The sequence below is a fragment of the Rhynchophorus ferrugineus genome, unplaced genomic scaffold (genome assembly GCF_030347505.1).
Source record: "Rhynchophorus ferrugineus isolate W39M unplaced genomic scaffold, kcgeb_rfMv2 rfM4, whole genome shotgun sequence".
NCBI classification, from domain to species: domain Eukaryota; kingdom Metazoa; phylum Arthropoda; class Insecta; order Coleoptera; family Curculionidae; genus Rhynchophorus; species Rhynchophorus ferrugineus.
In genome coordinates, this window is record NW_027472583.1 from 54,343,507 (window position 1) to 54,367,934 (window position 24,428).

The 24,428-nt window shown below is 33.6% G+C and overlaps 1 protein-coding gene across 1 annotated transcript in view; it reads right to left on the bottom strand.

The window, feature by feature from the left end:
• LOC143196284 (nephrin) overlaps positions 1-24,428 on the bottom strand; it is a 360,346-nt gene that overhangs the window by 23,853 nt on the left and 312,065 nt on the right. The window contains exons 9-10 of the mRNA XM_076403953.1: positions 3,884-4,041; positions 390-525 (exon numbers count right to left, since the gene is read on the bottom strand). Of these exons, the coding sequence (XP_076260068.1) occupies positions 390-525; positions 3,884-4,041 (294 nt within the window). The remainder of the gene's footprint in view (positions 1-389; positions 526-3,883; positions 4,042-24,428) is intronic.

The window sequence follows — 24,428 nt, forward strand, 5'->3', positions numbered from 1 at the left end:
ATTCCTTTTTATCGATTTTTTTCACAATAACAAACGTTGCTAAACTCAAAATACTATAACTCACAAACTAATGATCGGACAGCTGTCAAATTTATCACGCATCTTTTGAGGATTAGAGCTAACAAAAAAATATATTGATTTAATTCTATTAGCGCCGTCTATGTGTCAGGCCGGAGACTTTTCATTTGACCTGTTAGTATATTTTTACATATAATGGATTTCATTAAATTTGACAACTTTTCAAGAGTGTTTTGACATATCATATCGTAATTTGTTGCGGATGATTGCGATCTCTTAAATTTTATAGTTTCATGTTAAAGCTGATGCAATAAAATGAGTTTTTTCTTATTCAGGAAATAGATTTTCACACTTAAAAGCCTGAGAATTACCTGCAGGAGTGATGTAAAAGATACATGGTTCCTTCTGCAATCCGATTTCGTTTCGTCCCCAACATAACATTGTCCCGTAATCCTTTTCAGTGACTGGCTTAAACATGGCTATACTACGGGATTTTTCGGCATATATCTAAAATAAGAAAATAGGTTAATACCGACATATTAATTAATATATAATAAGATATTTCCCTAATAACTAAAAAAATTATTCAATTTTATTACTAACTCTAAAGTTTTGATGTTATACAATTTAGAGTTGTTTCGTAGCATAACTTGCATGGCATATGAATCTTGTGGCAAGTATCCGTCGATTTCAATATATTATTGCATGATTCGATATTCTAAGGATTTGAAGCTGTAGTACCTTCGATGGAACCATTAATCGGGATCGATACCCACCACGATTGACGCGTTTGAACCGAGCCCTGCGAGAAAACCGACCGAAATAGGAGCAAGGAATTAGCAGTGTTTGGTTTTCAACATGGCAACGCTTGACAGCATATTGCGAAACCAATGAAAACATACTTGTTGTAACCTGTCTGTGCAGTGCTTCTTATTCCGGTACCAAAGAAATAAGTATCAGGGGGATATTTTTAAAAGATACATTGTTCGTTCGAGATGAGATCCGTGAATTTCCTGAAAGATGGACCTATATTGAAGAAGCAATCAAATTATTGGCTGGATAGCAACAATTCCATGGCTGGATAACGACACGTACCTAGGTCTCCACTTTGACCGACGACTTGGTTGGCATTCGAAAATCCAGCAGAAGCCAAACCAATCAAGAAAGATTCAGAGATAGCAAACCTATCTCTATTCTCTGATCTACCCTTCTAGCAGACTTCCCATCTCTATCAATTGCTTATTTTACAATATATTAATCCGGTTCATACTCCTCTACGAATCTAATGTCTGCTTCAACTTTGTTACACCCAACCAGGTGACATGACCTCAATTTTTCCAAAATAAGGTCCTCATGAGAATCATAAACGGTGTATGGTTTGTCAGAAATAATCAAGTTTATAAAGAAACTGGCAATCCAGAAATCAAGCATTTTATATCTCAATACCTCCACAAACAACAACTCAGCTCAAGTTTTCCTGAGAACACGCTTGTTCGCGAGCTGATGGACATGCTGGGAGATATTCAAAATATTCAAATCAGAAGTGTATGGATGTATGAAATGAGACATTGTCGACAATAACACCTTCGGCTATGATTAGCTTAATCAGACACATAGAAGAAATTGACCAATGGTAGAATCGCGAGCAAGTTAATAGATTAGAAATAAACAGCTTAGTTATTCACTCGATTAGTGTTTCTGAAAGTGACAGTGATTAAATAAAATTTTACAAATGTTGCCTTATGATTCAATTGCCAAAACAGGGCGATGAATTTTTTTGTAAATATCGCAAATTAAGGAGAATGCAATGATTAAATGTAGATTTATAAAGAAATATTTATACAGGTAGTAATAGAAACCAAGGAGAAATATAGTAATATCAAACTAACTGTACAAGGAAAGGAAAGTTGTGTACATTGCTCAGATATACAATTATAAATTAGGTGGACCAGGTCCCCAGGAAATACCACTACATAAATAAACGCGCCTAGAACTCTACTTCATAGGAGGCTTAGAAAATAGTTCAATGTAAATATAATAAAACAACTCTAACCTATAAATTGTTGTAGCTATATAATTAGTTATAGTTCTAAGTTCTTCGATAATATATGCATTAGCTTTTCCTCATTCACCAGGCTAGTGATAATAGGAAAAATAGGAAATGTTCAAAATTACATTTTGAACATTCCATGATTACACCCACATGAAAACATAACGTGAAGAAATTAATTTACATAAAATATTTATTGATATATATTGATATAGGAATATATTATTAGAGTGTTTGAAAAATTTTCAAAGGCAATAATGTCCATTCTTTTACTAAAAATGACGGATATATCTATCTCCTCACCCGTTGCTCTAAAACTCGGTATAAAAAAATAATTACGTTGAAGATATTTCATGATATTCTGATGATCCTTAGACCAATATTAAACTTTTTTGACTGCCTCTATGGGTCCATTTTAATCTTGGAATGTTGCTGCATTTGGAAGCAATATACTAGTTACAATAGGAACTTCAACATTTACAATCAAGATATTTAATTGCAGTAATTTGACCAGTTATATGAATAGGAGGACCAGATGTATCCCCCCCCCCTGCTCAGCTGTAGGAAGGAAGCAGTTCGAATCGTAAGCGTATGCCTTTCGTACTTTCCTGAAAGTTAGCATATCTTCTCTAAAGCTTTGTGGATTTTATGTACCGTACTGTTTCTATCGAAACAGTATCACTTGCGATAAAAGGCAGTGCAACTAACAACGGGGCATGGTAATATGGCCTCATATATCCAGAGGTTCGGGCTGGGAGAATGTGGAAGACAGTGCGAATGCGGCGGTGGTATGGTAGATGCTGAGCACATCATTGCTGCGTGCAATTTGAACAATAGAGTGCTGGCTAGAAATCTATATGCCAGGGCGGATGGATATTACCAACTAAGAGACTCGGAGGGGAACAACAACAGTTCTAATATCGAACTGATTTATGAATAGGTAAAGTCGGTAATCAAATTATAGAGCAAACCCTGGCACTAAACGCACACTACCATGGCTACAAAGGCAGAATGAAACATCATTCATGGACTGCCGCAGCATTTGGGTATTAAAGTGCGATTTTATGTAGAAGGGCCAAGTCTAAAGCGTGGAAACGCATTAAGACCAGAAGAAAAAATTGTACAAAACTTTCACTAGCATCACTTGCGAATGTTGAGCTCTGCTATCACTGTTGCGTCGGTAATTTTTTATTGTCTGGACACAACCAAAATCTGGTCAATTTTAGACATTAAACTTAGGGTTTCGCCCACTATTCTTCGTCGCAGTTGATGTTTAACCATATTTTTGCGCGTGGTGTCATTATCGTGGATATTGCAGCTCGTGAAATGAAATAATTCGGCTGTCATTCTGCTATTCTAAAAGCAATAATTTTCCTTCTTTCGAAGTCTGAGAAGTCGGACATTTAACCTTTTGTTTTAACCATCGTAGAATAAAGTGCAAAATATACTGAAATATAAACTGCAAGACTTCGTATAAAATGCAACAAGGTGTACTATATCGTATGATGTGATGATGTTATTTCGTCGACGTTCATGTATATACACTGTATAACTCAATAATTCTACATAGAAAGCTATTTTTGTTTTTGTTTAACAATTATTAACATTGATATTTTTACACACTTTTACCAATATATCGAAAACATCTTCTCTATTTTCAATAAATATAATATCAATGCATTGTAATATTCTATAAATGAAATCTAAATGATTGTTTATCCATTGTCAAGAACAGTCAATATGAAAAACAGAAAAAAAACCCTAACACATAAAATCTCCGAGGCTATAATTTCGGTAAAGTTTTATATTACTTACTTGGCTTTGGGGGATATCAAACATATCCGCAGAATTGTTAAACTTCCAAATAAACTCGACATCGGTGGGATTCGCCTCCAGCTCGCATGTTATTTTGGCCGTTTCGTGCCTGGCAACCCCGAAAACTTTCGGTTGACCTGGTCGACAAGTCGGTATGACTGAAAATTAATGATCAGTATCAAAAACACACTCTACTAATGTTCCACTAATATTTTCGATCGTTTATTAAATAAAGTATATTTAGAAAGTTAATTATTTTAAGGGTTTTGCCATTATAAATAAATAATAATATTCTCTCAGATGCCAACTAGCGACCGTGGTATTATTAACATTTTGTTTCTTTATTTCTGAGTGGTGAAAATATGTTGTTCTTAACACTACAAGAAGGGGACTGAGATATGAGACTGATGAAGATAAGTCATTCATGATAAGATAACAGTTTGATGTAAATTTGTTGCACTACATTAAATACATTTACTAAAGGATTATTAACCATTAATCACAAATAATCGAATCGTTTATCATTAAGTGCTAATGAAACTTTTTCGATATCTTTTATTAATTAGTGACAAACCAGGTGTAGCAGAACGTCATTATTAGTTTCTCCAATAGATCTCGCTAGGATTAAGGTCGCAATAAAATGGTTTCAACAATTTTATTCTACTGTTACCTCATATTTCAAAAATGTAACACTGTCATAGATTTATATATCTTTGAAAATATCAAATTTCGTGCCTGAAAACGTACATTAGCAGTAGGCATTACTTTCCTCATTTTATAAAAAAAGCCGTTGAAAGTCATCGTTTGCTCTAATCTCTAAAATTCAAAAGTGGTGATTCCAATGTGCGAGACAGAGAACGTTCTGGTGGACTGAAACATTGAAGATTTAAAGCTGCAAGAATTATTGGATGAGGGCTCAATCAAATTTCACTCTTCGATCTCGCCCTTGCAGATAGCTCATCTTTAGTTTGTCTTCTATGGCTTTCATTTATCTATTGCTTTCTACGTTGTCTTATGTTCCATGTAACAAGTTAGTACCATCAAAATCTACAGAAAAATCTTAATAATCTTCAAAATTACCTTCAGTACAATGATATACTATGACTCAATGACCCTATCAATTAATAACAGTCTTTAATCAAGAACAATTATTCTTTTTTTCTTTATCTTCCAGACATCAAATTAAATTAATACTATGATTTTGAATTTCTAAATATCCTGTTATTTAGTTGTTGCTGTCTTAATATTTTAAGCTTTCTACTGGCCAGAAGGATGTGCTTAACGTTCTGTTGTATTTGACATTGATCGCATAGTGGAGGGTCTCTTCTTTTTAACAAATGCTCAAATGATTGATGATTGATCTCCCACAATTTGTTATTTTTCATAACGAGATCCGAATTCAGTCGATCCAATTTTTTGAATAGAATCACTATGTGTGTTTTAGCGTCTTCCTTGTTAAATAGTATGCTTAGTTTAATTGAATCTTTCTTTCTGCTCGCCAGATAGTCAGCTCTTTCGTTACCAGATATTCCCCTATGAGAGGTAACCCATAGAAAATTTATTCTCACTGCCCTTTTCTCCAGTGCTGTATGCAGCTTTCTGATAGCTATAATTATATTATAGCTTTTAATGAAATATACTTATTTTACACAAAAACATTACACCTAAAAATTCTTCCTCGACATAAGATTAAATCGTGTCAAATTTCAGGCCTCCAGGTGCGCCCCCATTTTCTTCAGAAAGGGAGGCAACATTTTCGTTAAGCCGAATTGACCATGCCTCCGCAAATTATTAAATTAAATGTAGCCATTATATTGATTTGTTAAGATAGTCTCCTGAGGGTGGTAGAATAAATATGTTTCGACCAATTTATATATCTGGAAGTCGTAAATAAACCATATCGGTAAACAATAAATTAGACTAGTCGCTAAAGGACACGCCATCACAGTAGGAAATGGTGAATTCCCATGGCACTACCAGCGTCGCCTTTCTGACACGATCTTATATTTTAAATATATCGGGCCCGTCCGTTTTCTTAATGCCAACAATGCGATACTGTCGCGAGAACGAACGCCGCTATCGATTTCTCTTAAATTTATTCTAATAACATCGCATTATTTCCATATCTTTGGGAGCGTTACAATAATACCGGGGAGATATATGGTCGAATGTTTTGGCGAAATTAGCGTTGGGTCTAGGAAGATATATTGTGATTTATTAGCAATAAATTTGCGCTTTTTTTAAGGAAGAGGGTATGAATTAATGTTAAGGGATTTAAATATATTGCGTTATAGAATATTCGATCCTCTATACTGTTATCCAGAAATAGTAAGCATCTTGGAGTAAAACGAACATTTGTTATTAATTAGTCCAGACATACCGTGTATAAGTTTAGTTTTTTTAACATCTTACGGCATCATTTCGCGACTATAAACCTCAACGGATGTCAAGTTGCTAAGGAGAGAAAACAATGTTGCAAACGAAATATAATTTATTTTGTCTCTTCTTATAATTTTAGGGTAAATGATGTGGCTCGATGAATGGAGGTAAAACGAAATGAAATAGTGGTGTTTACATTATGTGACCGTTATTTATTGGCTATATAAAAAATGTGATAAATACAATTAGATAAAACGGATGGCAGCGGTGTTACCTGATGACGAGGCTTGGGCAGTCGATGGTGGCACATCTAAACCAAACGAGGGTTGAGCACCGAATGAATCAAAATACCCTTCAATAATATCCCAGATAAACGTCTCGGGGTTATCGGGTTCTAGTTGGCGCTGCTGGCACCTCGCCCGTGTTCAACATCTGGGATTATATTTCTGGGTATTTTGTAGACCGTTATTCCACGATGTAAAATTCGATATGCCTCAAGGTCGCTATATAATTAATGCACAAAGACGAGTACTGTTTATTTAAATGAATACTATAAAAATATATAAATTTAAAGATGTTCGATATCGATACGTAATAGTGCAAAGAATTATGAATTGGAGGGAAGTAATTTACCAAATCGTCTGTCCTTTTTTTGTCCTATTACTTGTCAACTAAACAACTTTTCAAAATTGTCTTTTCACCATATGCCAATTCAATCCTCTTGGTATCCGCAATTTAACAAACAATCGATCTTCTTTAACAGAATTTTCCTTAGATTAGCAAGTAGATCAACCGTGACGTAACAAATCTCAGTCTCATTGCATTTTTCTTGAAATATCTACTCGAACAATGATCACAAACTCCACAAGAAGAAAGTATCGCTCCTTCTCCGGCCTTTCGTAAAACATCAAACTGGAGGGTCAGCGCAGGGATAGAATCAACAGATATCTTCACATATTTCTTTGCAAACTCTATCCGGACAGTCACAAATTAAACGAACAAGAATAGCACACATTGTTCCATTTTCTAATTTTCATTCTTCACAATTCCTTCATTCTTGAACCCCAATAATCAACATCATCACGTTTCAGCTCAACTAGCAAACAGTCTCGGCTGTTATTCTCCACACCCCAACGTCTTGTGGTTTTCCAAAAGGCATTATGGGTACTAAGATTTTCCATGATTCAACTTGTGCAACAACTAGACGGAACTAACGGTATCGGTCTCAATTATTGCCCTCCAAGTATTCATATTCAAAACAGCAGACAGTATCGGCCTTGGTTGTTATTTTTCCTAGCCTAAATGCCTTGCGACCTTTGCCAAAAATCTTCATCTCAATGGCCTCAGGATATCATCATGGTCGTCGGGGCAATCCAATTTTCACCTTTATTCATTGACACTATCATACGTTCACGTCAACTCTAACAACTTTTGTCTCAAAGTTCCAATTCATCTCCGTTACTAAATTTTACTGTCATTCACTTTTCTTAATTCCGCTTCAGATTTCTTTACCAATTGTCACTTGCTTCTGTAGCTACGATACTCATCATCTGAATACATTACAAATTTAACGTCATTTCTGTTTCACTGAAACAGCTCCATAATTTGATTTATAAATTCGATGTAACATGATACCAAATCACTTTAACAATGTTCTTTCTATTAAATCGTCTCACAATACTTCTACAACCTATTTGATATTTTCTGGTTATGTCGTCGATTTTGTTCATTAAATCGTCGAACACAACATAATTCTGTAGCTCTGGTTTCCCTGCTTGCCTAATTCACTTTATTCGCCATATCTTCGTAAAGTCTTTCCGGTATATGCACTTCTATAATCGCCAATTATTAACTAACACTATCAGCATCACCTTCTTTTCATAATTCTTTTATTCGATGCAAAAATAACTATTCATACCTTTGAAGTAGCATTTCACAGATAATTTTTCGATTTTCCAATTGATAGGGAATCCATTTTCCCACCTTTTGGATTTTCCCCATTGCTCACAATTGGTCGCTAATCGATCCTTGGGCTACAAAAAACGCTTCTTGTAATTGTTTTTCAGTTTGGGTTGGGTCTTCATCCAATTACTCTTGTAGTTTCGCATCTTCAAAATTTTCCGGTATACCAGAACATTGTTTTTCTTGCAGATCAATATCACCACGTTTGAATTCTTAAGACCACGCAGCTTTTAGGTTAGAGCATGCGATTAAGCGAGGAAAAAAATGGGTACGATAAATCCACGTTTTTATGTATGAAGCACGACATTTCTGAAGAGGTATAAATATATGACGGCTTTATTACCGCAATATATAAAGAAAATATCTTAGTAAAACCAGTAATTACTTTCCGGTACGTCTGCTATAAACAATCTAAATATTTGAAAGTTTTGGAACGCAATAGTTTTTAGTCTATAGCAGACGTCGCTTTCCGACAACGTGGATCGTTCGAGCTTATTTCTGGATCTAATACGGTCGGATATAAATATAACATGATCCTGTTTCCTGAAACGATGCCGTGTGTACGTACAGCGACCGAGCAATATCCGAATTCGTTTTCATTTTAATATTCAAATGCGGCAATCGCATCTCGGCACCGGCTTTTTTACGGCCCTCTCGAGGTATCGATATTTACTATGGGAGGCGCATATCGGGCACGCGGCGATTTATAACTTAATTTCCGGAAATCCGTTCGCAACTCTGCCTCCCGTGCGCCTCCCCCCTGTTCTCGTACTCGTTTCGCCACCCCGTCGACATTCACCTACTACAAGCTATCGTATGATTGATCGGTTGTGGTGGAGAGCCAGCGGTGGGGGGCAGGGGTTGGCATCGGCGAACAAATATCGGAGGGTTGTCTATCGCGCTTGGATCTGCTTTCTGTTAGGGCATCAGCTGAGACGTCCTTGAATAATTGCATCAACTTTCTGATTGTTAAGAAGAATACAAGCTATGTTGTATAAAGTAAACAGTAGAAATAAATTTTGAGGGCATTTCGCTTAACGTTTTGAGTAACGATTGTAGAATTGTAGATTGTTTGACGGTCCAATGTTTTCATGTGCTTGGTATATATTTATTATAAGTTTATTAATATGTATATACATTTATATGCACATAAGCATTAACTCGGAATATTTAGATAATCTATGAAAAACCGAGTTTTAGTTGTTTATACTTTATAGAATTTTTTCCCTGAAGTACGGACCCAGACATGTAACAGGTCAATTGAAAAGTCTCCAGCCTGACACATAGATGGCACTACTAGAATAGAAATCCATATATTGTTTAGTTAGCCCTAACCCTTAAAAGATGCGTGTAAAAATTTGTCGGATTATTAGTTTGTAAATTATAGCATTTTGAGTGAAGCAACATTTATTATTGTGGAAAAAGTGGATAAAAAGAATTTCGCGTGTTGATAATATATTCCTTTTTGAAGGGAAAATATACAGTTGAAACAAAAACTTGTCTAGATGCCGAGTTTTCGGACACTGTCCCAGGAAACTCAACCATCAAGGATTGGTATGCTAAGTTTAGACGTGGTGAAATGAGCACCGAAGACGGTGAACGCAGTGGACGCGCCGTAGGTTTTTACCGAAGAAAACAAAAAAAAATCCACAAAGTAACTTTGAATGACCGTAAATTGAAATTGAATGAAATAGCAGACACTTTAAAGATAACAACTGAACGTGTACATTATATCATTCACCAATATTTGGGTATGAGAAAGCTCTGTACAAAGTGGGTGTCGCGCGAACTCACTTTTGACGAAAAAACAACGACGGGTTGATGACTTATGATAAAGCGTAATAAAATCGATATTTTGCATCAATATGTGACAATGGATGAAACATGGCTCCATTATTTCACTCCGAAGTCCAATCGACAGTCATCCGAGTGGAATGCACATGATGAACCCGCTCCTAAGCTTGGGAAAATGCAACAGTCGACTGGCAAAGTTATGGCGTCTGTATTTTGGCATGCGCATGGAATAATATTCGTTGACCACCTTGAAAAAGGAAGGAACGTTTAAAGGATGAAATCGCTGAAAAACGCCCGCATTTGAAGAAAAAGAATGTGCTGCTTCACCAAGACAATGCACCGTGTCACAAGTCAATGAAAACGATGAAAAAAATCTATCCATCCACCGTATTCTACAGATCTGGCCGCCAGCGACTATTTCCTGTTCTCAGATCTCAAAAGAATACTCGCTGGGAAGAAATTTTCGTCGAATGAAGAGGCGATCGCCGAAACTGAGGCCTATTTTGAAGGAAAGGAAAAATCGTACTACATAAATGGCATCGAAAAGTTGGAGGGTGGCTATAGTCAGTGTATCGCCCATGAAAGGAATTATGTTGAATAAAAAAAAAACTAAAAAATATGTTTTACTATGGTAGGTCGGGGACTTTTAAATTGACCTGTTAGGGTGGAGACTGTAAGCGTTTTAAGTTTTAAATGATTATGTGTGTATTATCACAGATTTTACATTCTCTTATTTATAAATCACTTGAGCGGATTTTTATTTATATCAAGCTAGAGGAAAAATAGCGATATTTCAAAAACCCTAGAATCTTAATATCGATATTTTACTATACATCTGGCCTGTTGAATGATTTAGACCGAAGTAGAGACTGTTCTTTTGAAATAACATAGATATAGTGCCTTAGAGACGGGTAGAATGAATAGAATGAAACGACCAACATTTTGAATAAATACATTTTAATTGTCCGTTAAAAAACTAGTAAACAGAGCGTTTTCTTTAGTAAAAAAAAACGAATATTAATTACAAATTTGATTTCTCCATTTTTGATTTGCATTATTTATATTCTGGCGTTGCTTTCCTTTTACTGCCTTCCTTTCCTTAGAAATGTTTACTCCCATACATTTGAATTCATTTTTTTATAATTATATTTTAAAGTCTCCTCTTACCAACTATGGATTTATCTGGAGTGGACCTATAGTTTAACGTGGGCTCCGAACCACGGTCCTCAGCTTTAAGCCTACCGACTGGCGAGTGACCAACTTTAGAAATCATCCCAGAAGACATCCGGTCTTACCCAGCCTGGTTACTGGCGTGATTGGGATCATTTTCCTTGTCGGATTTTACCCTCTTGCCTAGTCTAATCACAAATTTTAAACAATCACAAACATACATTTACGACCATGCCCCAGCAGGATTCGAACCAGTTATCGCAACAGTAGGAGGACCGTCTTATCGCCCACTGCGCCACCAAGCCGACAATTAATTTAATTGTTTTATTATTACTTATTCAATTTCTAGGCCCATATCGTTTCGTATTCGTATTGCTTTTGTTCAAGATCTTTAACTATGTTATAGTTTGTTGTATATTCTCTATATCGCTATTCTATATAGGTGGTCTTGACTCTCAGTGGTTATCGATACATAATCAAACCCCCAAAATTACATTACATGTCCCAAAACCCTTGGGACATCTAATTTTTTTACTTTAACGCCTCTCTTTTCGATATGACGTTTCTTTAATTATTTCATTTATATATGTCATGATATCTGGTGGATTTAAACTTCTTAGTTGCCTTAATCCATCTATCTTAAAATTTGACTGCAGTGTTTGTAAGGTAATCCTTCTATAGTTTAGAGCAGATTTCCAATCTTGCGGGGTGGAAATTTGTATGGTCCTGAAAACCAGCGAAATAATTATATCATTGCTATAAACCATATCCCAAGTATTTAAATAGGAATAAGCATCATAGAACAATATTTTACAGCATCAGTTTCGCTAACTCATAGCTACAAAATGATAAAGCACTTATCAATATATCAGTGCTAAGTTAGATGATGACCAACATGATCGTTAATCGATCAGTGTCATTTTTGAAATATTTATAAACATGTTATCAATATTTGATGGTCGTATACATTGAAGTATCGTTTCTATTGTTTGAGTTTCAGTAATGACCAAACAAATGCCGTCTAGTAAGACATTTTCTTAATAACGTAATGACGTTCATTTTGCGATTTAACTATTTTTAATGTAACTGTAACTGATTTCCGGTAGTTTGAGAACATATATGATTCCAGTTTTTACATCATTTTGGCTGAGTAACCCGGAAGTAATTATTTCAATATTAATTACTAATGAGTGCGTACCGCAATGGTTATATCAACCGGAAAACGCTGATATCTGATACAAAATAAATCTGATAAATTAAAGTGTTCACTTAAATTTAAAGTGTGTTTAAGTTCACTTAATTAAAGTGTTCAATTAAAGAATTCACATCATATCAATTTATGCCGTCAAAACGTCGCAATATCGCAGCATTTAACTTTGATATATATCAACATTCTAATATAAATAAAATATTTTTTTTATAACATCTTTATTAGATACGCTTAGTACAATCTTAATTAACTGGAACAACTTAGTGCTGGAACAATGAAGCTTGAATTTCATTTCATTATTTCCAATTCATTTTTTAAAACAATTTTTGTCCAAATTTTATTTCTTCCACATTCTTTTGAACTCTGAAAACAGATGTTGAACACGGGCGGGGTGCCAGCCGCGCCAATTAGAACCCGATAACGAATAGCTGGCAACTCCGAGACTTTTTATCTGGAATGTTATTGAAGGGTATTTCTATTCATTCAGTACTCGACCGTTGTTTGGTTTAGACGTGCCACCATCGACTGCCTAAGACTCGTCACCAGGTAACACCGCTGCCATCCGTTTTATTATTTGTATTTTTACATTTTTATATTACTTCAATAAATAACAGTCACATAATGTAAACACCACTGTTTCATTTCGTCTTACCTCCATTCACCGAGACATAAAATTTTCCCTAAAACACTAAAAACACTAAACTCTTTATATAAGTTCGTATGGTTTTGTTTCCTTCAATATCCTGACAAACTGCGCGCTGTCCAGCAGTTGTATTGCTTTCACGTTAGTATAATTTAGTAATCTTCTTTCGTGGTTCAAGGCGAAATCCTGGATAACTTTTGTGCAGTTCTTCGTTGGTTACGTAGCGATAGGCATTGGTAATCAATCGAAGAACCTTGTTTTGATAGCGCTGTATGACTATTGATTTGAATGTTTAGTGTAACCCCATATTTGCACACCATAGGTCCAAATTGACTTTATAATTGTATTATAGATCAACCTCCTTAACTTTAGATCAAGCTGAGAGTATCTTCCGACAAACCAGTATAGTTGTTTTATTTTGGTTCTAATGTCTAACTAGATGTTTCCAATTTAATCTACCGTCAAGATCGATTCCAAGGTATTTAGCTGATTCTACTTGAGGAATTGGGCATCCATTTCGTGATATAAATAAGTTTTTATTATTTCGCCTCAATGCAAAATTAAGGTGGACAGATTTGGAGTTATTAAGTTGAATTTTCCAATCTTTCGTCCATTTGTAGATTTTGTTGACTGCCACTTGCACCTTTTCTATTGCCCTAGGCAGAGATATATATTTTGCCATAATAATTTTGTCGTCAGCAAAGGTTCCAAGAGGTGTCTCTTTTGTTGTTGGAATATCAGCAGCGTAGAGCAGATATTGGAGAGGTCCTAAGACGTTACCTTGTGGAACTCCAGCCAAACTAATTTTAAATGTCGAGAAGGACGTCATTTCGTGCAACATTCTAAATTTTCTTCCGAAAAGATATGACTCCAGTAATCGACATTAGTTACGCGGTAACAATTTACTCATCTTACAGATTAATCCCAAATGCCAAACCCGATCAAATGCTTGTGAGACATCCAGGAATATTGCAGGGCAGTATTTCTTTTTCTCAAACGGTCGTTCAATAGCCGCAGTTACTCTATGCACTTGATCGATTGTTGAATGGTGATTTCGAAAACCAAACTAGAAATCTGGTATTATTACAAGTGTAGTAGATAGGTTAAATAAGGTTTTTGTTTATTTTTATATAGCTATTACAACGATTACTATTTACATATTTTACTTTAAAATGATTTTTTTGTTTTTTTTTATTTTTTTTTTGAAATCGGGTCAATCTTTTTATTAAAAATATGTTTTAGAAACTTGTTTTCCTGATGTGTGATAGTAAACATTAACTTAATCTATTGAGTTTATTATATTCTTAATGAAGAACAAAATTTTCAAAAAAAATATTTTGACATCTCTAACCCCATGAATCTAATGCGAACATAGGTCTATCCCTCGAATCGCAATACGGAAAAAAACAAAGCGAATTTTTTACAGTTCTTTCATCGAGAATAACAAAAAACAAGGCCCCCTCTTATAATACAAAACACTGTTGATGCGTCGAAAATATTTTTTCTCTGTGCCTCGGCATCGGAGAACGATGATAGATGGGCAATAAAAGGGAAAGGGAGGGCAGGTATTGTAAACACCTCCGCTGTCAATCACTCTTTCGGCAGGCCGTTGTTTCATTTTATTGGGGAGGATTCTTTCGATCCTCATCCGAAACAGATGAGGGAATTGAAAGGTTATATTTCGAGAAAATATATATGTATTAATTATTAACGGAGAAGATCTATATTTAGAAATTTATTTCAAAACGTTTTTTATTTTCGAATTTATACTGATTTTTCATTGCGATATTTGGCTGTTGATCAGAAAGTTTATAATGAAAATTTAAATAATGCGTTCTGTGTGATAAATGTAATTTTTTTATAATTTAATTATTACATTGTTACTAGTCGTTTTCGACTAACTTACAACTTGTCTTTATGATAACTTAAATCTAGATATATAACTAGGAAGACCCATCGGCCCTATATCAGTCTATGGTGAAATAATATTTATACATGTCACTGCTGTATTTTTTATTATATGCACCTCACTGCACAAGATCAGATGATTTGATTCTTCTGAGTCTGCGTCCTGTTCTGGTGGTATCCAAAAGCAGCAATACTTACAGGATTCTCATGAGACTGGAGTGTTTCCTCATGCGCCCTTGCAATTATCTCGGTTTCTTTACATACTGGATGTCTCGATAAGAAGTTCTCGATGTAGGTAATCAGTCCTATAGTATTTGGGTGCACCCACAATACCTCGCAGGACTTTCAGGAATTTTTTTTATTTTGTTTATGTTACTCTTTACAAAACATCCCCATAAGTAAACTCCGTATGTCCATATAGGTTTCAGTATTTGCTTATATAATAGCAATTTATTATGTACTGATTATTGTGATTTTCTTGCAATTGGCCAGTACATTTTCCTATATTTCTATTCCAGTTCTTTTCTTTTCTTCTTAATATGTTCCTTCAAGTGATGTTTTGCATCCAAATTCATTCCTAGATATTTAGCGTGGTTGCTATGTGGAATGATAGTATTATTTAATTTTATAGGTGCTTGTACGGTCTGATTGTAATTGAACTGCACATGCACAGATTTACTTTCGTTAATTCTTATTTTACAAGTTTGTGTCCAATTTTGTATATTGTCCCTTGCCTGTTGTAATTTTTGTGCTGCTTCTTTACTATTTTCTCCGACAGCTATAATAATCAGCAAATGTAGCCAAAGTAATATTCTCCATTTGTGGTATATCACAAGTGTAGAGTATATAAAGCATTGGTCCCAGTATACCTTGTGGTACACCTGCTTTAGCTTTTTTTATTTTAGAGTAAGCTTCAATTCGTTTGAATCTAAACATACTGGTTCTAATGTATGATTTTAATAGTTCGGTGTGTTGCTTTGGTAACATTTTTTGTAGTTTACGAACAGTGCCTTCATGCGAAACCTTATCAAAGGCTTGTGCTACATCTAAGAATAAAACTGAGCATACTTTTTACTTTCGTAGACTTTTTCAATAACATCTGTTATTCTGTGGACCAAACTAGTGTGTTGGTATTAGGCTTATTCTTTCTACGATCGATTTTATTCTTTTCAACAGGAGTTTTTCAAAAATAATAGATATTACTGACAGCAGTGATATAAGTCTATAGGCTTTTATTTCATTTGGTGGCTTCCCAGGTTTTGGGATCATTATAATTTGCCAAATGCCTTTGACATGTTTTAATCTAAGTGCTGTATTGATCAAGTCGGTCAATTTTATAATTCCCTTTCTTTGTAGTTTTTGCAGTAATTCCCCTGCTATTAAATCATAACCTGGTGATTTCCTGGGTTTAATATCAGTTTAAATAACTTTGGTTAGCTCTTTCGGCGTGACTAATTCAATCATCGAATTTTCAGCTTCTACGCCCGACAAATTATATTCAATATTAGTTTCGTTTGGTTTGAAAGGTTTTCCTATATATTCAATAAATGCTTCTGCTTTTTGGTGATTGTCACGTGCCCAATCCCCACATAGGTCTCTTATTGGTGGACTAGGTAGACATGAGCGCTTTAGATATTTCGTGGCTTTCCAGAGTCAATAATCAATTTCTTTATCATCTGTTAAACTTCTCAGATAGTCCTTTATGATTTTGTTTTTAATTTCTAGTATTTTCCTTTTCAGTCTTGGGGTTATATTGTTTAAAGTATTTTTATTTTCAAGTGTTGTGTTTTGTTGCCATATTTTTCGTAATTTTCGTTTTTCCAGCTACCATTTCCCTTACATCTTTTGGATAATTAATTCCTTTGATTGTACTCTTAATTTCTCAAATACATGTACATGTTGCGTATACATATGTTGAACCTTATTGTATTCTTATTTATTTTATATCTATTATTAATTAATATATATATATATATATATATATATATATTCTTCAAAATTTCAAAATTTTCATAGTTAAAATTTTTTAATATAAAAAAATATTATTGTATGAAAAATGCCAACTGAACATTAAAAGGGAAGCGAAAAAAAGAAATGCAATATGTAAACTGATATAAGTAAAACTGTTAGATACAATTTAAATTTAAATCTAAATTAATTGTAAACAATTTAATTGTTTTAATTGTTGGAAAGTTAATTTTAGAGATTAACAAGAGTGCTCTTGTTACATATAAAATAACAACTTTTAATTAAATAAATTATTAATCTAGAACCTGAAAATATAATTAAAAATTAAGGATATATTCATTCTTGGCTATTTAACCCAAATATGTCAAGGTTCTTTTACAATAATTAGTTATTGCTATAATATATTAAGGATATGGGTTTTATTACGTTTTTTTTAATTTTATAATAATTTCTTTATTCAATACATTATTTTTATTTGCTGTAACAGTTAGGCATTCACTATTATCCATTTTTATGTAATTTGTTATATACTGTGTCTAACTGTTGACTACCTATATCAACAAATATAAGCGGCTCTAAAATTAATATTTTACATTTAATTCAGAGTGAATTAAATTATTGTTAGTTGTTGTTGAAATTTCAGCTACGCCATATTTTAGCAAAATCAGTTAACAGTACGCGAAAATATGCCGACGTTTTAGAATTTTTCTTAATTATATATTACTGTCTATATAGGGAGTCCATAGCGAAAGTATCCAATGAGCTATTTTTTTTTACAAACATATATTTCAATGTACAATGTGCAATGCCGTGAAATGTGTATAGGTTCCTAAAATAATTAAAATTATATGTATTTGCAAATATTTATATTACGCCTCCTATACTCCTATACGTTTACGGACTGTCTACCGAAAAATAAAAATTTTAACTATGGATTTAGTCTCTTTAAAATGTCATGCCATAAATTATATTTGTTTTTTTATTATTAGCTATATCTAAGACTAACTGATAACCAACGATTAATTTTCGTTACTGCATGAACACATATTATATGTTTTAGTCTTACTTATAAAGTACTTACTGTTTGAGTAAAATATATGAATATTAGCAATTTGTTTTTATCGTAATTATATACAATTTATAATTGTTTATCGCCATAATATATTAGCCATATATAATATAAATCATTTATATTTCAACAGTTCATTGTATAACGATAACGTAAAAGTTTATATTTGTGTAGGAAATACTTTTACTTCTTGGTAAATTAAAAACGAATATTCAGCAAAACATTATATTGGTCACTATCTTGACAATATACTATATAAGGTATTACAATGGTGATTACAATAATATTCGGTTATCAATTACGTCAACCACATAGTCTTCGAGAGACTCTTACAAATTATACGATCTCCAGTCAAGGCGTCGGCCTTTATCTCCAAAAGTGTACATCTCCATTCCCATCGCCCGGTCCCTATATCACGTCTGCCTCGACTAGCGAATGAGTCATTAGGTGCCTTCTACGTAGTTCGTCAACAATGCCGTTCTATATTTTCTTATAGTTGGTATTATACATTAACTAATAAGCCATAATCAACTAACCACAGTAGTCATTCGTTATACGCAGGGGTTACGTTTATATAAGATGGCAGCGATTGGTGAAACTGTGGTTGATGGAGCATCCATACATATACGGATTTCAAGAAGAAAAGCATGTAATTTTGTTAGATTTTTAATTGAATTTTGTTCCTCCATCATCATGATGTTTATGGTTTTGCCTGACGCAATTTGTAAATTCGCAAATTAAATAATTTTGGAGAAATGTTTCTCGACGCCCAACATGTAAATGCCGTTACTCTTAACATATTACTTATTTTAATTGCTTTTCTAAAAACCTTTACGGGATCTGATTAGTTCACTTCTATGTTCACATATTCTATGTTTTGTTTTATTTATTTTGTAGGTTATTTGTAATGTGCCTTACATAGAAAAGTATGGTCAGCTTTTTATAACGTTTATAGATTAAATTGAATGAAATACAGTCTTGTTCTGGGAAGTGTTCTGTGCCCGAATGTACAGATAGTGAGAAAATGCATCATCGTTTTTCGTGAAAAAAGTACCCGGCGATTTTTGAGAAATGGGTGGAAAACCTTAAAAATCCTAAACTGGCTAAACACGATAGTGATTTATGATCGTTACTGCGTGTGTCATAAACATTTTTGTGAAACATTTAAATGTTCCTATAAGTATTTATGAACAATTTTGTGATGGTGGAAATAATATCACCAGGCCAAAATATATACAAATGGAAGTGGATAACTTCTAAATTGCTTTACAATATTTGTAGTGCCTATCTCCATCGTTCCAGACCCATAACTAGGGTGTTCGAAGCAAGTGTCATCGACATTTGAACAAAATCCAGAAGGTAATGGTATAGTTTGTATAAATTCAGCCAATACCCCTCCTTTCTGCTTGTTCTTATCGTTAGTTACTTGACTCTATAATTTCAGTTCCATATCTTCCTATAAGAGCAAACAAAGCGTTGTAGCGTAGTGTACATCTCAGCAACTGAATTATTTAAATATATTATCAGTAGGTCTTTGAGCTATGTCTTTTGTTTTATTCAGCGATTTTGCCACGTCGATAATATAACAAAATTTTTGTCAAATATTAAAAAAAAGTAAACTTAAAACCCTTCAATTGTACATTTCAAAATGACTTTTCAGATAAAATATTTAAAACACAATGTGCGCTATATATTTCTGTGTAAAAAAGGTGAACAGAATTTTAAGAGAGAAATACTCTTATGCTTTCAGTATAAGAATACAAAAAGACAGAGCTCTGATAGATCCTATCAAATTGATGGCACTAAACAAATATGAAAATGGAAAAAGATGGAAGAGAGAATTTTGATTTGCAATTCACCAAAGTTTTTCGGTTATGGTTTTATATACATGTATGTATGTATATAATGTTTATATTTTAGAGATATATTTATTTTTATATTATATTTCTATTTATTTATTTTTTAATATTATATTTTTATTTATATTTTATTGAACTTTACTTAATAAATTTATTTCAGAAAAAAATCCCTTTTATTTAAATTTCATTGGTCAATTAAACATGAGCCAATCAAATGTCTTCGCAGTAAAATATTTTTCTTACAGGTACCTATAATGGAGATTTAAATAGACCAATCAAATTACTTGAATGGCCAACTATGGCGCCCTCTGGATGTTGGGCAAAGCAAAACTTTTCGCCAGGTTCCCCTTTTGAGTTACATCTCTATTACTCTATGATACATTCTGATGAATTAATCCGGTAGCTGCTTTGTGTATTTTTGCAAGTACAACATATCTGTGTAGCGTAATTAATAAAAACATATTGCTTTAAACCCTCCGTATTTCATAACTTTTATATCCAATTAAATACCGTAATTTCGTAGGAATATTTCAATATTATTATATTCAATGATTTTTCATGCTCTTCCATATCGATACAGTCGCCTATTATATACCCAAATATAATTGATTGCGCATTGGCCAATAAAATATGACAATATTTTTTACCCGGATCGGGGCTCATCATGTCAGATTGCAATCACGGACAAGGAATGAATGGAAAGTAGCACATCTACATCTCCGTGATTAATGGTCCAACTTGATATGGCGTCGGGGCAAAAACATATATTCGCCCGAACTGGGAAAGTCGAACTAATAGATCAAAAATTCTTATTCATATCTGTGAGTCGGTTGTGATTTTTCTTACGTTGGAATTTTCCCCTCGGAAAACGGGCATATTTTAAGATAGAGAACGCGGCTATATCACCCGGCGTGCGTGCATTTGTGCATGTGTGTGTGTGCTGCCATTTTTTCTCTCTTCCTTATTTTTTTTTCTCTTTTGATAATTGATGATTGTGGAAGGGATATTTTTCCATTTTACTTCTGATATTTATCCGATCTCTGTTGACTTTATATTAATGATATAAATCATTTTATACAATTTTACTCATTCTAATATGTACTATATATAATTATTACAACATTCAAGTAATGATGAGAGTGCTTTTTTGACGTTTCTAGACTCTATTATTTATTAACTGATCAGAAGAACTTTGTTTCATTTTAGAATCAATTTATATTGTGTTACCTTATAGGCTATATTGTATAAACAAACAATATATATATTAAACAATAATCATAGCCAAATTCATCTAACTACATTGGTTTCTATCACGCATGCCAGAGAAGGGAGTGGAAAGCTTATATATTTTTCTACATTATAAGATTTTTTGATGAAGATTTTTTTTAAATTATTTAATTATTACATTGTTACCAATAGTTTCTACAATATACCTACAATTATCTTGTCTTTATAATAACTTAACTCTAGGTATATACCTAGAGTTGTAGTTATATAACTAGGAGGACTCATCGGCCCTATCTCAGTCTTTGGTGAAATAATATTTATACATGTCACTGCTGTATTTTTTATTATATGCACCTCACTACGCAACACTACACAAGATCAGATGGTTTGATTCTTTTGAGTCTATGTCCTGTTCTGGTGGTATCCAAAACCTGAAATATTTCAATATTCTCAGAAGAATGGAGTCTTCCCTCATGCCCCCTTGTAATTCTCTTGATTTCTTGACTGACTGTGGGTATCTGAAGGTCTAGATGTATGTAATCAGTCCTATAGTATTTGGGTGCGCCCACAATATCTCTCAGGACTTTGTTCTGAAACTTTTTAATTCTATTTATGTTACTCTCTGCAGAACATCCCCATATTTGAACTACGTATATCCATATAGGCTTCAGCATTTGCTTATATAATAGCAATTTATTATGTACTAATAATTGCGATTTCCTTCCATTTAGCCAGTACATATTCCTATATTTCAATTCCAGTTCTTTTCTTTTCTTCTTTCTTCTTCTGACAGCTATAATCGCAGTATCATCAGTAAATGTAGCCATCGTAATATTCTCCATTTGTGGTGTATTTCAAGTGCGGAATAGATAAAGCATTGGTCCCAGTTAATAATTATATATATATATGAAGATTTTTTTTAAATTATTTAATTATTACATTGTTACCAATAGTTTCTACAATATACCTACAATTATCTTGTCTTTATAATCGCAATAAATATATATTATATATATATATTTATTAACAGTTCGAAAAGCCAGTTCGTATATATTATATATACTATATTCTCTCCTTTTTGGATCTCCTCTATAGCACGTAAAGGATTGGAAATAATTGATATATCAGTTGCTAGACTATATCATTCGAGAGCTTCAGTTAGAATATTCTTCAATAATAGCCATTTTTACATTGTTGAAACCAAAACAGTAAATTAGAATATGAAGGAGCAGTATCATCGTGGTCTTGGGTAGTAAATCTCCCTTCAAATCAAACAACAAGAATAGTGAATATTGAAAATGTAATTTTGGGAAGGCTTAACGATTAGCTTCTAGTGTATACTGAGTAACGGAGTGTTAGTACCACATGGCCTGAAAAGTCCCGGGCTTAACACATAGAAGGCGGTAGTTTTATGTCAATAAACGATTTTTCAGTTAGTATTAACCCTGAAATGAAAGCTGTTGAAATTTCATGATATATTGCTCATCAGTTTGTGAGTTATTGCGCTAAGTGTGATACTACTTTTGTCATTTTCAAAACAGTGATCAAAAACCATTCCATGTTTTAATTTTACACTGCTATTTGATGAGAAAATACCATTCGAGCAAAGAAATAGCTTGAAAAATACTATAAGGACTCCGCTCCATCAGAAACAATAAACGTTAGTTTGCAGACTTCGAACATGGTCGTAGAGACGCTGATGATGCAGAACGCATTGGACGTCCAAATGGGGTGGTAACACCAGAAAATATTTTAAAAATCCAAAAAATCGTTTAAATGATCTAACAATGAAGTAGTGTGAGTTAGGTAACATCGTCGATATATCAAAAGGACGTGTTGGTTTTATATTGCATGAGCATTTGACTATGAGAAAGCTCTGTTCAAACTTGAGTACCAGTGTGCACACCGTTGACCAAATGAAGAACGTGTTGATGATTCTAAGGAGTATTTGACCATATTTTTTGGATATGTGGCAATGGATCCATCACTTCACGCCAGAATCAAAACGATCGTAATCTGAGTGAACAGCAATTGGTGACAGGCCTATTTTGATCCAAAAGATAAATCGTGCTGCAAAAATGGTATTGAAATGTTACAACGGGGCTGGAATGCTTGAGTGGTTGTTGATGAAGATTATGTTGATGAATAAAGATAATTTTGAATAAAGAAAACGTTACACCCGGGACTTTTCAGCCCAATTTTTAAACGAAAAACTTTTATTTTATATAGAGCATTTCTCAAATTTTGTGGATATTTCAAACCATGAAGTGTAACAATCGGTTTTAATTACTTAATAGTTGTTTACTATGTTTATAAACAATAATGCAAACACCTAATATAACATTACTATTTTTTTCTTCCTTTTTTTTGTAAATGTTTTGTAGTGCTTAACAAATCACCTAACGCGACTTTAACGTACGTCTGAAACGGTTGAGACAATAAGCCGTTCTAAGGTAAACGTGGACTTTATTCCGGCAAACACAAACGCAATTAATTTCTATTTACCGTGACCCGGAGGCTTTACCAAATTGAAATTTTGCTAAAGTTTAATCCGATGAAAAATGGGTCTGCACTCGACTGGACATTTGCCGAAGATTAGTCAGTAATTTAATGCCTGAGCTATTGGACTTAGCGCTGTCACGCGTCGGTTGGGTTGGAAGGTGCGAGTCGCGAAAACGAGCTTTTAATGGCGACTGAAGAGTGGCAGTTTGAACTTTTAATAATCTGCTTTAGTACGTAAGTATTGTAAGTACGTATATATTGTCGAAGAAAATCGCTATGTCACAAAGTAGAAATCGCCAGTTTCTATAAAATTAGTGCTGACATTCAGAGAGATGTAAACTTAAATAATTCTGACGTTAACCTATATTTTTCAATCTCTTCTGGTATTATTTATATGCTCAATATTAGAGAAATAAATGCTTAGAAACTATAATTTGATATAATTATTTTTAATTTGACTTGATATGACCGAACGAAGTTTATAACCATCAAGTATTCTTATCAGCCAGCAATAACGCCTGAAGGAAACTATGGCAGTAGACCAAGATCAAGAGAAAGAAAAAAATGTGGGCAACGTACTTTTGTACGTAAGAGTAATTATGTATTGTCGAAGAGAATTTTTATGCCACATTGTAAAAATTATCAGATTATATTAAATTAGTGTTGTTATCCAGGAGGTTGTTGCAAAATTAAATAATTCTGATGATAACCAATTGTTTTCCTCTTGGCTTTTTTGGTATTGTAGGAATGTTCACCTGGTCGGTCGGTCGGAATGTGTGACTGTCGATGCGATTGTTTGTCCGAACACTCACTACTATTTGTGGAAGGAATTCACACGAGAACTGAATACACTA